This window comes from Moschus berezovskii, chromosome 27 (genome assembly GCF_049115385.1).
Source record: "Moschus berezovskii isolate FMDL1 chromosome 27, NW_MosBer_1.0, whole genome shotgun sequence".
Lineage (NCBI taxonomy): Eukaryota > Metazoa > Chordata > Mammalia > Artiodactyla > Moschidae > Moschus > Moschus berezovskii.
In genome coordinates, this window is record NC_142486.1 from 34,575,894 (window position 1) to 34,588,866 (window position 12,973).

Below are 12,973 nucleotides of genomic sequence, written 5' to 3' on the forward strand. Positions count from 1 at the left end.
CGCTCGCTGCGCCGCCCGCCCGCCCGCTCTCGTCGCTCGCAAGCTCGCTCTCGGGCCCCCCATGCGGATGTGACATTTCACGCCGCCGCCATTTTGAGAGCGAGCCGAGCCGAGCCGCCGGGCGCCGCGTCCGCTGCCGGAGCCCAGACGACGACGCCGAGGAGGCGGAGGCCGCAGCGCCCCGAGCGCGGCCGGCCCGTCGCCCGCCCGCGCCGCCGCCGCCGCCGCCCCCGCCGGCCCCCGGCCCCGCAGGCCCGCCGCGGCCGGCCAGGCCTCCCGCCCGCCGCGCCCGGCCCGAGGCGGGGCTGACTCCGCGGCCCCCGCCCGGCCGCCCTCCGCCCCCGGCCGGCCCGCGGTCCCGCAGCCCCGGCCCCGGCGGCGGGAGGCGGGCCCCGCGGCGGCGGCGGCGGCGGCGGCGGGAGCGGCGGCTGAGGCGGCGGCGGCGGCCGCAGCAGCGAGCGACGAGGCCGCCGGGCCCGACCCGCCGCCCGCCCGCCCGCCTCGGCGCCGAGATTGGGCGAATCGCGAGCAAGTACGTGCGCGTCTCCCTGCCTCCGCCGCCGCCCGCCGTGGGCCGCCCCGGGGCCGCCGCCGCCGACGACGCGCGCGAGGAGGAGGAGGAGGCCGCCCCGCCGCCGCCGCCGCCGCCGCCGCCGCCCCGGCTCGCCGCCGCCCGCCCGCCGGGCCCGCAGCCCCGGCCCCCGGCCGCAGGCGAGGCCCAGGCCGCGGCCGACATGAACCACCAGCAGCAGCAGCAGCAGCAGCAGAAAGCGGGCGAGCAGCAGCTCAGCGAGCCCGAGGACATGGAGATGGAAGGTGAGGCCCCGCGGGCCGGCCGCGGCGGGGGCCGGGGGGCGCCTTCCATTGTGGCCGGGGCGCGGGGGGCGGAGAGCCGCGGGAGCCACGCGAGGGGCTCGCCATCTTTACGCAGGCCCCGGGCGGCCCGCGGGCCCGGCCCGGCCCGGCCCGGGCGAGGCTGCACCGTCATGCCGGGGGCCCGGCGGGCGGGGGGCGGGCGGCGTGCGCACCCCCTCCCCCGCGCCTCCCCGCCCGCTGCATTGTCCGGCCCGCGGGGCCCCCCGGCGGCCTTCCGCGCCGGCACAAAGCGCCCGGAGCCCCCAGAGTTGTAAAGGAGGACGCTCCGGGCCCGGCCGCGGGCGCTTGCGGGCTCCGGGGAGCTTTACCCCCCACGGCCCCGGTGGGGCGTCGCGTGGGTTCCCCGCTTACGCTCGGGAAACCGGAGATCTCCGTGGGCTCTGGGGCTCGGCCCGCACCTGCTCGCGCGCGCGCTCTACCCCTCGGAGAGCTCACCGGGGGCTTCGAAGCGGGGCTCCCCCCCAACTCCCCCCGCCCCCACCACCCCGATCGCTCCGTGGCAACACTTGCTGGCCTCGGGCTTGGTTGGGAAACACCTGCAAGGGGCGCAGAGGCTCGTAGCCTCTGGACTGACCCAGGATTCGGAACCGGGCGCGCTCTTCGCTTCCGAGTTAAGCCGTTTTGCCGGGAGTTAGGTAACCGGGCTGTGTGCAGTGCCTCCGGCCAGGTATGCGTTTGAAACTACGTGAAAGCCCCCCCACCACACACACACCCTCCCCCCAGCGTACTACTCCTTACCTCCGAATTCAACCTGACTTCAAAGGTAACTTAATTTTCTGCCTAGGTGCCGGCAGCTTTTCAGAGTACCCAGCTTTGAGATGATAACAGGGGCTTGGTAATAGAGGTTTGATGCAGAGGTTCTGGACAGGAAAGGGTCTTGCTTGGGCTTACATAGAGCAATCAGTGCTGCTGGTTCGAAGGCTCGTGGCCCAAGTGCTTGAAAGGGCAAAGTGTAAGAAGTATTCGGAGAGGGTCCTTAGCTATTTCGAGAGGGGGACAGACAGGCAAGAGTCAAAAAGAGGGCTTCTGAATGAAGGGGATATTGAATGAGCTGTACTTCTGTTGCTTTTAGCCAGAGATTTTGGGCTGCGGAAATGAACAGGGGCGCTAGGAAGCGTTCCTGCGGTGGGGTGCTGCACCCTGGTTGGTGGGAGCTCTCACCGTGTCTGGTACTCCCCTGTGAATAACAAGGGGCGGCCAGCAATTGAATGGGCCCTGAAAAAAATTGGCTTGCAGGATGGCAAAAGGCAAAGTGGTGGAGATCCCGGCAGAAAACGCTTCCCAGTGGGATTTCAGTGGCCACTAATGGGGGAGTCCATCCACGGCCAGGCTGGGGCTGTGCCTTCTGACCCCAGCAAGGCAATAACTTCATAGAGCTTTTGTTATATGTCATTAAGCCAACTAGCCAGAGGAGTACATTCCCCGGGAGGATTTTGAATATTAAAAAGGGTTGCTTTTTAGTGTCCTTTTTAAGTATCATCCAGTCAAGACAAAAACCCAATAGTTATGTTGTCTTAGCACTTTTTAAAGTGTTTTGAACACGAGCGGGAGCTGATCAGCTTGGCCCCCACTGCAGAGTGTATTTCTGGTGTAGAGCTGCGTCTCTGGGGAAGTGGTCATGTCCACAAGTTTCAAGGGCTTTTCTCTAAGACCAGAGAGTGTTAAGTGGGGGAAGAATTTTCAGAAGTCATGCCTGCTTTTAAGACTCTTTTCTCAAGGAGTTTTTGGTTCTCATATCCAAGTTTGTGCTGGAAAAGTCGCCCATAAAATACTAATCTGCAAATTTACTGCCATTTCAAACTGGATCGCAGAGGTTGTAGGTTATTACTATTCATTCCATAAACTTACAAGTCTTGTTTTTTTCAAGTGGGTCTCTGTCCTGGATTTATTTTCCAGAAGGTACCTTGTCTTTGTAGGGCTTACGGTCGTCACCTTGTCCTTGCAGGCTTATGACTGTCGACACCCTGTGAGCATCTACAGGTGTGCGGTTTAAAAAGCTGCCCGTGTCTCAGGCAATCTCTCAGCCTTTCTCAAGCCTTCCCACTCCTCACGTGTGGTGCTCAGTTTATATTTTGTACTTTAGGGTCAGGAAGAGCAAAAGAATCCTTCATATTAAAAAGTGAGAAGGGTGGGGTTGTGGTGATCCACTGTGCCTGCCTTCATAAGCCAGGCTCTGTGAATGACTCGCACCTGTTTGGTGTTCGCTTTGGTTCCCGTAGACTCAGCAGCTGAAAGCTGTCAGGGCTCTGATCAGCTTGAAGAGCTCTGCCCTTGAGGAACATTGCTTTCCCCACTGCTCCTAGGCAGGGTGGTTCCAAAGGAGCTGGAGAGGCTGGTTAGATTGGCGCTTTTCCCCTATCAACAGGTTAATTGGCTCTCCTCCTGCTCTGCTGTAAAGGGGTCGCATTTATTTTTTTCTTGACTGACTGTGCCCAGCCTTTGTATGTCTGCTGGAGAATAACTGCTCAGGCCAAGTTATTTTTAAAATGTCTTGTTTTGAGCAGTTGGGAAAGTTCGGAAGGGCAGCGAGGGAAAAGATGGGGCGGGTATGGTGGCAGTTCATTGGGGTCGAGACCACATGCTTCCTTCCTGTGAGGCCTGTGCACGTTTTCAGGTTGGGAGGCAAATAGCATCGTTGAGTTGTGGCCTTCGTCGGGGCCTGGCCAGGAATGAATTTGCTCGGCAGTTTATTTACCCTCCAACTCAGAGGCAGTGCAGGCCAGGGGGCTGCAGGAGGGACCCACAGTGGCCTCTGCCCTCTGGGGTACTTGAGAGGTGATAATCAGAGCTGTTCATGCCCCCTCGGAGTCAACAGGAAGTTTTCCCAAGGCCTCCCTTCTGCTGCTCTGGGCTGGCTGGCACCGTGTCAGTACCTCGATGTGTGTTCCCTGGTGTGATTCTGCTCCCCGTATGAGCAGTCTGAGTGTCATCTTTGAGACTAATGGAGATAGACAGTTTCATTTTGTACTTTTGTACAAAACTTTTGTACAACGCTCAGATCGTTGCTATCAGGACACCAAGCTGGGAGCAAATCAATGAGCGTGGTCTACCATTTCTTAAAAGAATTCATCACTGACTTCTGTGTCTTTTTGTTTGGGGTGCCCCAGTGGTGGATTTCTTTTTCTTTCAAACCTGTGTGGGTAGATTTCACAGAGTTTCAAGTTACTTTTTTTGCTGAAGCAGGTTTAGGAATAGAAAGTGAGTTGTTTTGTACACTTGCATCCAAATAGATGACACCTGGACGTTTTAGTCTAAAGCATGTTTCCTTTTCAAATAGCACCGTAACAAGGCAAAAGTCAAATAATACGAGAACATAGGTAGCTTCGGTTGGTAAAAGAACCCTACGAAGTGAGCATCAAACTTGGAGAGTCCAGGGGAAAAGAAGTAGAATTTAGGCCAAACCCAGAAACATCTGACTGATGTGAGCCTGTCAAGTTTTGATGGGTTTGGAAGTTACTCTCCACAGGCATTTACCCTCCTGATTCTTCCAGACTGCTGACCTTATGTATTAACAAAAGAGTGATCAAGTTTTATCACACACCTTGGCTTTTTGGGGAGTGAGAGCTCAGTCAGTTTTGTGGAAAAGGAGAAAGAAGCTGTTGAGGTAACTCAAGGAAGGCAAGTGTGGAATGAGAGCGAGTACAGGCTTTGCGCCAGGCCCGAGTCTGAGTGTGGACTTTGTCATTTAATTGTTGTGTGACCTCAGCACGTTGCTTAAGCTCTCAGTTGTTGCATCCTGGAAAAGGAGGTCGGTGGGACCCTGCAGGGTGGTCGTGAGGGTGGAGGCATAAAGCATGTGTGCAGTGCTGGGCAGGGAGTGGGGCGCTGTGGTTTTCAGTCATGGTGTTGTGATGGCAACAGGATTGCACCTGGGGCAGGGACAGGCGCAGGGTAATCAGTCGTGCTGTGCACAGGCGGGGCCAGTTGGCATTCGTGGTTCCGCAGTAATTATATCCTAACATGGATTAGGAAGCGAACTGACCAGCCTCAGTTCAAGCAGCATTGTTTATGAATGGGCTTGATGTTCTTAAGTAGATGCTTAAGGTTAATGATAGAATATTTTAAGAAAAGCCCAGTGGGCTCAGGAGGAGGGGATGGTGGATTCGGTGTGGCGGGGCACTGCTGGTGACACCCGGTCAGCTTGGGGGCCTTCTGCTGAGGGCATTACTTGACGATCATCCAGTATCCAAAATTGACATGGTTGCCAGTCAGGTTTGTCACAGGGAGGCCAGGTCACAGGAGTGTCCCAGCCTGGGAGTTGGTCCTGAATTCTTGTCTTTAAATCCCACATCCTGTTACCAAGCCCATTTGGTGTCCCACCCGCCAGGCCCCTGTTGCCTCATGCTGGGACTTTGCAATAGGCCTCTTCATGTTCTCTGCTTCCTCTCTTGCCCACATGGCTGCCTGGTCCCCGCCCTGCTTAAAGGACTCAGGTGGGCTGCCTTCCTCATGCAGGTAGATGGCTAGTTGCCCAGGCCTACCCAATGGGATCCCTGACCCGGTTTGTGCTTCAGGCTCTGAGTGCACGCACGCATCTGCACTGCACAGGGTACAGCCATGGCTTTCAGGCCCTATTCTTGCATGGGTAGTGTCTGCCTCTCCTTGACTGCACACAGCACAGAGGACCCCAGGAAAGAGGCTCAGAAGCCATTCATTCATTTTCCCAAACTTGTCTGGTTGTCTCAGGCACTAGCCTTGCATAAGAGCCGCGTCTTTGACCTGTGGGATTGCCACTGTATCCTCATCTTCATCACCCTGGGACTGTTCCTTTTCTGTTAAGTGTTTCTGTGGGAGACACTCATTCAGGAAACGGCAACCCAAAGGCAAAACAGTAGTACCGGAGGTGGCTGGCTGGCCGGCCGGCCACGTCGGTGTGAAAGAGAATGCCGAAGCCATAAACCAATTTCGCTTTGATAGCTGCTAATTCAGTTTTACTGCTTTTAACGTTCAGTTGCTTCGATTGGCATTTTTGATCCTTTTGCCAGGAAAAGGTCCTTTTCCACACACAGGGCATCATTGAACCTTAATGATGTTTCCTTTTGAATAGTTTTGAGTTTGTTATTGTTTCTGGTTTTTTGCCTGAGTAGTTCATAGCCTGGGTGCTTCTCCTTGATTTCCAAGGCAAAGGAACTTTGGAGACTGGAGTTGTAACAAGGTATTTCTTGACATGTACTATGACAGTTAAATGTTAAAATGTCACCTGCTTCACAGACTTCTTGTTCTGAACTAATTTGGACTTAGGAAAGTTGGAGGAAGCAGGATTTTTAAGTGTCAGGCGTAGGCAAGAAAGTCAGTTATGCCATTTTGGTAGTAAGTTAACACACGACTCAGCTAATGAGAAGTCACATGTGTTGAAACCCTCTTGAAGAGAAGCAGGCCTACTTCTGAGCGTTGGTGGTGTAGACTTGGAAGTTGGCAGTGGAGGTAACTGGAAAGTTTGTTGGGTAGGGAAATACACCGACCTGGATAAGAGTTAGTGCTTCCAGAACTTAAAGAAGATGCTGGTGTGAACTAGAGCCAGGGTGTGGGAATGAAGGGAAGGGGCCTCCGCAGGGTCACACCTTGGGGAGGAGTGCCATTGTCATTGGTGTTGGGCAGAGAAGACTGGAGGGCGCACTGCCTGGGTGTGCTGTCGGGAGCTGCTGCTGCATTGCCGCCCCCTCGGCTGGGACCCCTGTCAGTGCAGGCACAGCTGTTATCGTTCACAGAGATGCCCGGGTATCCTTCCAGAGGGTGCAGGTCATCCGATCGACCGGGGCTTTATCTTACCAAATGTGAGTGAGCACCATGTCTGAGTCTCAGGGCGGTGGGTGGTTTGCCCTTCTTTTTGTGTCATTTGGGGGGTTTGGGTGCACTCCGGGAGTTGGTGATGGACAGGGACGCCTGGCGTGCTGAGGTTCATGGGGTCGCAAAGAGTCGGACACAACTGAGCGACTGAACTGGGAACCTAAACGATAAAGATAGGGAAGTTCCCTTCCTTGTGCAACCACGACAGTTCCACGTGCTTCTCCTGCCTGGCATAGGATATTCGAAACCCAGGCCGGCCTGCCCTCCCTGGGCGAGGGATGCCAGTGACTGGTTTCCCTGATGTCCTGCTACTGGGAGGGCAGCGTCCCGTGTAAGGTGCCAACCCCGGAATGTCGACCAGGGGAACGTTTGACTCGTGCAGTAAGTTGTTAAGCTGGCCTGTGCTTTGGAGAGGGGTTGTGTGAGATTGTTGGTGTGATCTGTGCTGCAGAGCGTGATCACATCCAGGGCGTGACTCCAGGTGTCTGGGTTGCAGTCTGACCTCTTGGCTCCCTCCCACCACCCCCTTTGTGGTGCTTTCAGAAAGACTTGAGGGGGCTTTTCTCTAGGGTATATGGGCTGAGCAAACTAGGCTTGCTGCTGCTGCTGCTAAGTCACTTCAGTCGTGTCCGACCCTGTGTGACCCCATAGACGGAAGCCCACCAGGCTCCCCCGTCCCTGGGATTCTCCAGGCAAGAACACTGGAGTGGGTTGCCATTTCCTTCTCCAGTGTGTGAAAGTGAAAAGTGAAAGTGAAGTCACTCAGTCGTGTCCGACTCTTAGCGACCCCACGGACTGCAGCCCACCAGGCTCAACCATCCATGGGATTTTTTAGGCAAGAGTACTGGAGTGGCTTGCCATTGCCTTCTCCGAAACTAGGCTTATGCACCTAGAATTGCAAGTACATTTCATCAATATGACTTTGGGGAATAAATTACATTTCAAGGCTCTTAATTGACCTGGTGCAATTGCGGTTTTTAAACAAGCACCTGTAATAATTTTTAGCCTGTTTACATGGTTAGATATCCAGCTCCTCCTCTGAAATAGTGAAGGGCAGGTAATTTTCTAGTTGAAGTATAGTTGGTAGTAGGTAATTTGGAAGTGCTTGCTTCTTAGAGTTGGTAGTTTGTCAGCTTGGAGGAAAAATTATTCAGTCAAACAAATTGGGTGTGAATTGGTTAAAGACATTCCTCAATCCCTAATCTCAGTTCCTCTTCTATAACCATCATAGATGGACCAGTAAGGGTTTTTCCTCACTAATCTCAGCCTTTCCTTCCTGTCTTTAGCTTGTGCGGGCAGAGGCAGAGCAGATGGGGCTGGCGTGCCTGGCCCGCAGGATGTCCCCCAAGAAGCTGGTGGGTGAGGTTGCTGAGCTGAGTCCCATGCTTTGTGCAGTCTGCCTCCTCACATGGCTCTGTGTGATGTCCAGCCTGCACTTGCCAGAGGGCTTCTCCTCTTTCTGAAGCACTCCAAGTCTCTGCTAGTGATGAGGACAGATTAAACCTATTTTCCTCCTGAGACCGGTACTGCTGGAGAAGGCTACTCGGGGTCTTGGGAGCAGGAAAGAGGATGCTCAGGGTGTAACCTGCACTGTGCAGTAAGGTGGCCACCGGCCACACGGTGGCAATCGCAGCGCTTAACTGACCAGCCACCCTGCAGGGCTTCAGTTGCTGCCCGTGGCCAATGTCGCCGCCGGGACGAGCAGATACAGCATGTGTCCGTTGTGCAGACAGTGTTCGTGGCCGGGGTGCACCTAAATAGTCTGGAGCCTTGGCTAGCGGGTGTTTCTGGTAGCATTAGTGTCACATTGGGCGTTGGAAAGATACAGTGTGTCCTGGAAAAGCTAAATTAAAATGAGTGAATAAATAGTTCCTGGGCAAATGCTACAGAGCAGGCTTTCTTCGGTTATTTGTGGTGAAGATCCAGTTTGTCTTTCCAGTCTGCTTGTGGACAGTTTCTTTTTGTGTTTTGTAAGCAATACAGGGTAAACAAATTATTTAAGAAATGGAATAAAAATGCACATACAGAATGCACACCCCATGGTATTACTACATTAAAGTCACATTTCAACAGTTATCACTTAGAACAAACGCGTAGGAAGAAAGATTGGCAGAAGTTATATGTTCACTGAAAGTGTGCTGAGGCCATTAGCATGAGGAAATGTGCTGTTGCCCCTGTGACTTTGTCATGCCCCCGTGGTAACTGAACAGCTCTGTGTGAAATAGCAGTTCCCCATCTTAAAAGCTTACTTGCACACTTGGAAGGAGTGACACATATACGACTGGTCTTTTTTGTTTTGTTTTTGATAATTTTGGCTCTGCTGGGTCTTCATTTGCCTTGCTGTACAGGCTTTTCTCTGGTTGTGGTGTGTGGGGCCTGCTCTCTAGTTGTGGGTTTTTGGGATTCTCACTGCGGTAGCGTCTCTTGGGGAGCACAGGTCTAGGGTGCTTGGCCTTCAGTAGTTGCAGCACGTGGGCTCAGTTGGGACTTGCAGGCTCTAGAGCACAGGCTCACTAGCTGGGGCGCACGGGCTTAGTTGCTACTCCACATGTGGGATCTTCCTGGACCAGGGATAGAACCTGTGTCTCCTGCGTTGGCAGGCAGATTCTTCACAGTTGAACCACCAGGGAAGCCCACTGACTAGTTTTCAAAGTAACAAGTGATCTTGCTCCTACTGGCTTGGGGGACATCCTTGCTCCTAGTGGAGCCTGTTGATTCAGGCCATCTCTGTCTGTTTTACCAACAGTAAATAGTGTGCCACGTGAGTCCAGGGCTGCAGAGGTGTGCACTGGGAGCCATGTGGGACACTTGACGCCACGCTCCAGTTTGACGGCGGGTGAACTGGCCCGTGCTCGGATGTGGCAGGGAAGTCAGGTCGCTGAAAAGTCCCCTCCCTTGCTGCTCGTTTCGGTGAGACCCGAAGATGGCACCAGCCCGCAGGCTCCTGCAAAGGCATCCTTGGTCCTTCCCACCTGCTTTCTTGTTGGGTCTCTCCGAGCACCAGGCCTGCTCCTGACTCCGCCGCACCCTGAACCTGGTGCAGGGCTTCTGTCCTCAGATAGAGGACCCTTCCAACTGGCGGGTGCTGTGCTGGCCGCCCCCAGTGCTTGAGTGAGGGCTCCTGGTGAACATATGCAGGGAGGGCTGGCTTAAAGGTCAGTGGAGGAGGGAGGGTTTGTGCTCAGAGGCGGGAGGTGGCGAACAGCACCATGGCCTTGGGACCTAGCGGGAGAGGATGTGTGGCCCCAGAATCGTGGCCCACAGAGGTCTGTCCTGATCCCCTGGAAGCTGTGACCACTACTGCCTGACAGGGTGCTTCGCAGGTGTGGTTAAGTTCAGGACCCCTGCATGGGGAGATGTTGTTCAGTCACTGAGTCGTGTCCGACTCTTTGCGACCCCATGGACTGCAGCACGCTAGGCCTGCCTGTCCATCACCATCTCCCGGAGTTTGCGCAGACTCATGTCCATTGAGTCCGTGAGGCCATCCAACCATCTCATCTGTCGCCCCCTTCTCCTCCTGCCGTGTTTCTTTGCCGGCATCAGGGTTTTTTCCAGTGAGTTGATTCTTTGCATCAGGTGGCCAAAGTATTGGAGCTTCAGCTTCAGCCCTTCCAATGAATATTCAGGGTTGATTTCCTTTAGCGTTGACTGGGTGCGGAGGTGATCCAGTGTTATCCAGGTGGCCCCAGCGTTATCACAGGGCCCTCCTTCACCTGAGAAAGATGCTCGATGCGACGTGATGTGAGAGGCTGCTGCTGGCTTGAGGATGGATGAGGAACCCAGGAGAAGCAGGAAAAGACCAGGAAACAGATCCTGCCTCCAGAAGGAACCCTGCCCTGCGGATACATTGATTTGAGCCCTGGGAGGCCCATTTGGATTTCTGACCTCCAAAGCTGAAAGGATAAGTGTATGTTGTTTAAGCCAGTGAGACTGTGGTGATGTGTTGAGCCGCCGGGAAATGGGTCAGGGTCCAGGGAGTGGATGAGAAGATGCAGGCAGGCGTCCGGTAAGCTGCACAGGGGCTGGGAGAGTGTGGTCACCCCTCCTGGGGCCAGGCCGCTGGATGCCAGGGCTGTGCCCATGTCCGCTCGTTGGCTCCTTCCCACAGCTCTGACGTAGATGCAGCAGCATCCCCATTTCACCTCTGAGCAAAACAGAGGTGCTGAGCACACTCCACAGCCTACCAGGGCTTGGTGGCAGTGGCAGGCTTTGAGTCAAGCCAGTCGGCGGCACAGAAATTTGCATCTCGTCACATTCAGCAGACACTTGGTCATGATGTCCTGGCCACCCCACTGCCGCCCTCTCCAACGGTTCCTGCCTCCCCGCCCAGAGTGGCAGGCTGCAGGTGGGCTCCTTAGTCGGAAGGCTTTTGTGTGGTTCACCACATGCTTTGAATGTAGAAGGCGGCTCAGTGCAGAGTCGGCCGGGCCCGCCTTCTGCTTGAGCACGTGGAATGTGGCGGGTGGCAGAGGGAAGTTGAGGCGTTTCTGAAGGTAGATACCTGCCTTCCTCACTGAATCAGGTCCTCAGTAACATGAGCCTGAGCCGAAGTGAATCACCCTAAATAAACCATTTAGGGCTCAGGGCGTCTGGAGAGGTTTAAACTTGAGAAGGCGGGGAGCCTCGTCCGCCAGGGCTCAGGGCGCAAACCCCAGCTCTGCGGAGCCACAGGTTGGAGCCCCTGAGCCCGCTCGTCCACCCAACTCCTCCGGTCAGCTCACCCACGCAGCCCTGCATCCGCTCGTGAGCAGATGAGGCTCCTCCAGCCATGCAGATGGCACCAGCCTGGCTGTCCCCTTGCTCTGTCTCCAAGCCCCAGCCACCTGCATTTGTCTCCTCAGTGCCCCCTGAACCATCGGTTTCTTAAGCAGCAGCTTTCACCAGGTGGGAAGACAGGGTTGGAGGGGCCAGAGCCGGTTCCTCAGTGGGCAGGGGCTGAGAGTCCAGCCAGTTCCCTCACTCCTGACGTCCAGCTAGCAGCGTGGGGGCGTATCCTGAATGTCCTCCTCCTGGGCCTCTTTTCCTGACGGTTTTAAAGGTTTAAAACACAAGATAGATACATACACACTGCTGATACATTCACCGCTGGGTTGGCCAAATTGTGACCTTCAAGCATGTGGTTTGGGGGTGTCTGGAGAAGATGGAGATAAGTGAGGTAACTGAGGGGTATCCTTGTTAGGACCCAGAATGCAAATGATCCGTAGAGGTGACTCATTGCACCTCAAGGCGTGCGGCAGGCAGTGACCCAGACACTGCCCCTCAGGGTCTGGACTGCTGGTGGCCGTGGGCTCCTGCCTGATGCCCAGATGGTGGGCATGGTGATGTTACAAGCAGGGTCCCCAGGAGCTGTTAGCAGTCCTCAGAATTCTCCAGGTGGTCACTGATTACCCTGAGGGCTCGGAGAAGGAGGGTGAATTACAGATCCGAAAGTTTTCTGTGATAGCCAGTATTTTCTTGGGAATCAGAGGTTATTATTTAAAATCTTAATTTCTCTTTTGATGAAGTTCAGTCCTATACTTTTTAATGGCTGTTGTTCTTAAAATATTGGTTTCATCGTGGCTGTGTTGTTGGAGGGCTCGTGGTCATGTGACTTTGTTTTAGAGCAGACTGCGATTATTACACCCCCTACTCTAGAGGCCGAGAGACCCAAGTCTCCGGGAGGGTGAAGTGATTGAAGTCAAGTAAATACTCAGCTCCCCAGTCTCACCAGATCTGTTCAGGGGCACGTAGCACCTGTGGCTCGCTGCTTCGCAGCGGTGGACCGTCTCCATCGTCACAGACAGTTCTAGCGGCCAGTTGCTGCTCCGGATCCAGCCTGTGAACTGGTTTTGGGAGACTGCCTTAGAGCGGATTGCTCAGAGTAACAGAAAACCAAGCATTTTCTTCTGTAGAAAACCCAGGAAGAGGGATCCGCAGACTGACTCCCCAGAGCGCCTGCTCGCCCTTCGCCTCAGATCTCCGCTTCAGGCGCTGGCCTGGGTGCTTGACACAGGAAGAGGGGATCAGGTGTCAGCCCGAGGGGAGTCCGCGGGATCTAGACGGCCCCAGGAACACACAGTTAATGCGGAGACAGAGGGATGACTGCCACAGATGTGCAGAGCCCGGGCTCTGAGGCCGGGAGAGCCGCCACGTCCAGCTGCAGGGCGCAGGGAGGTCGCTGACTTGCATGGGCCGGGCCGAGCAGGGGCCTGGGATGTGAGTTCTGGGGACTGAATGCGAGAGTGGCAGAGGTCTGGCTTTGGGTGGATGGAGGCAGAGCCTTCTTTGCTTCCTGCCCAGGTGCATGGATCGCAGTCAAACCTGAGCTATG

At 55.2% G+C, this 12,973-nt stretch overlaps 1 protein-coding gene across 1 annotated transcript in view; it reads left to right on the forward strand.

The window, feature by feature from the left end:
• The first annotated feature begins 418 nt into the window (after positions 1–418).
• Positions 419–12,973, forward strand: part of USP7 (ubiquitin specific peptidase 7) — a 52,885-nt gene continuing 40,330 nt past the window's right edge. Inside the window, exon 1 of the mRNA XM_055409469.2 lies at positions 419–816. Within this exon, the coding sequence (XP_055265444.1) occupies positions 735–816 (82 nt within the window). The 5' untranslated portion in view covers positions 419–734. The remainder of the gene's footprint in view (positions 817–12,973) is intronic.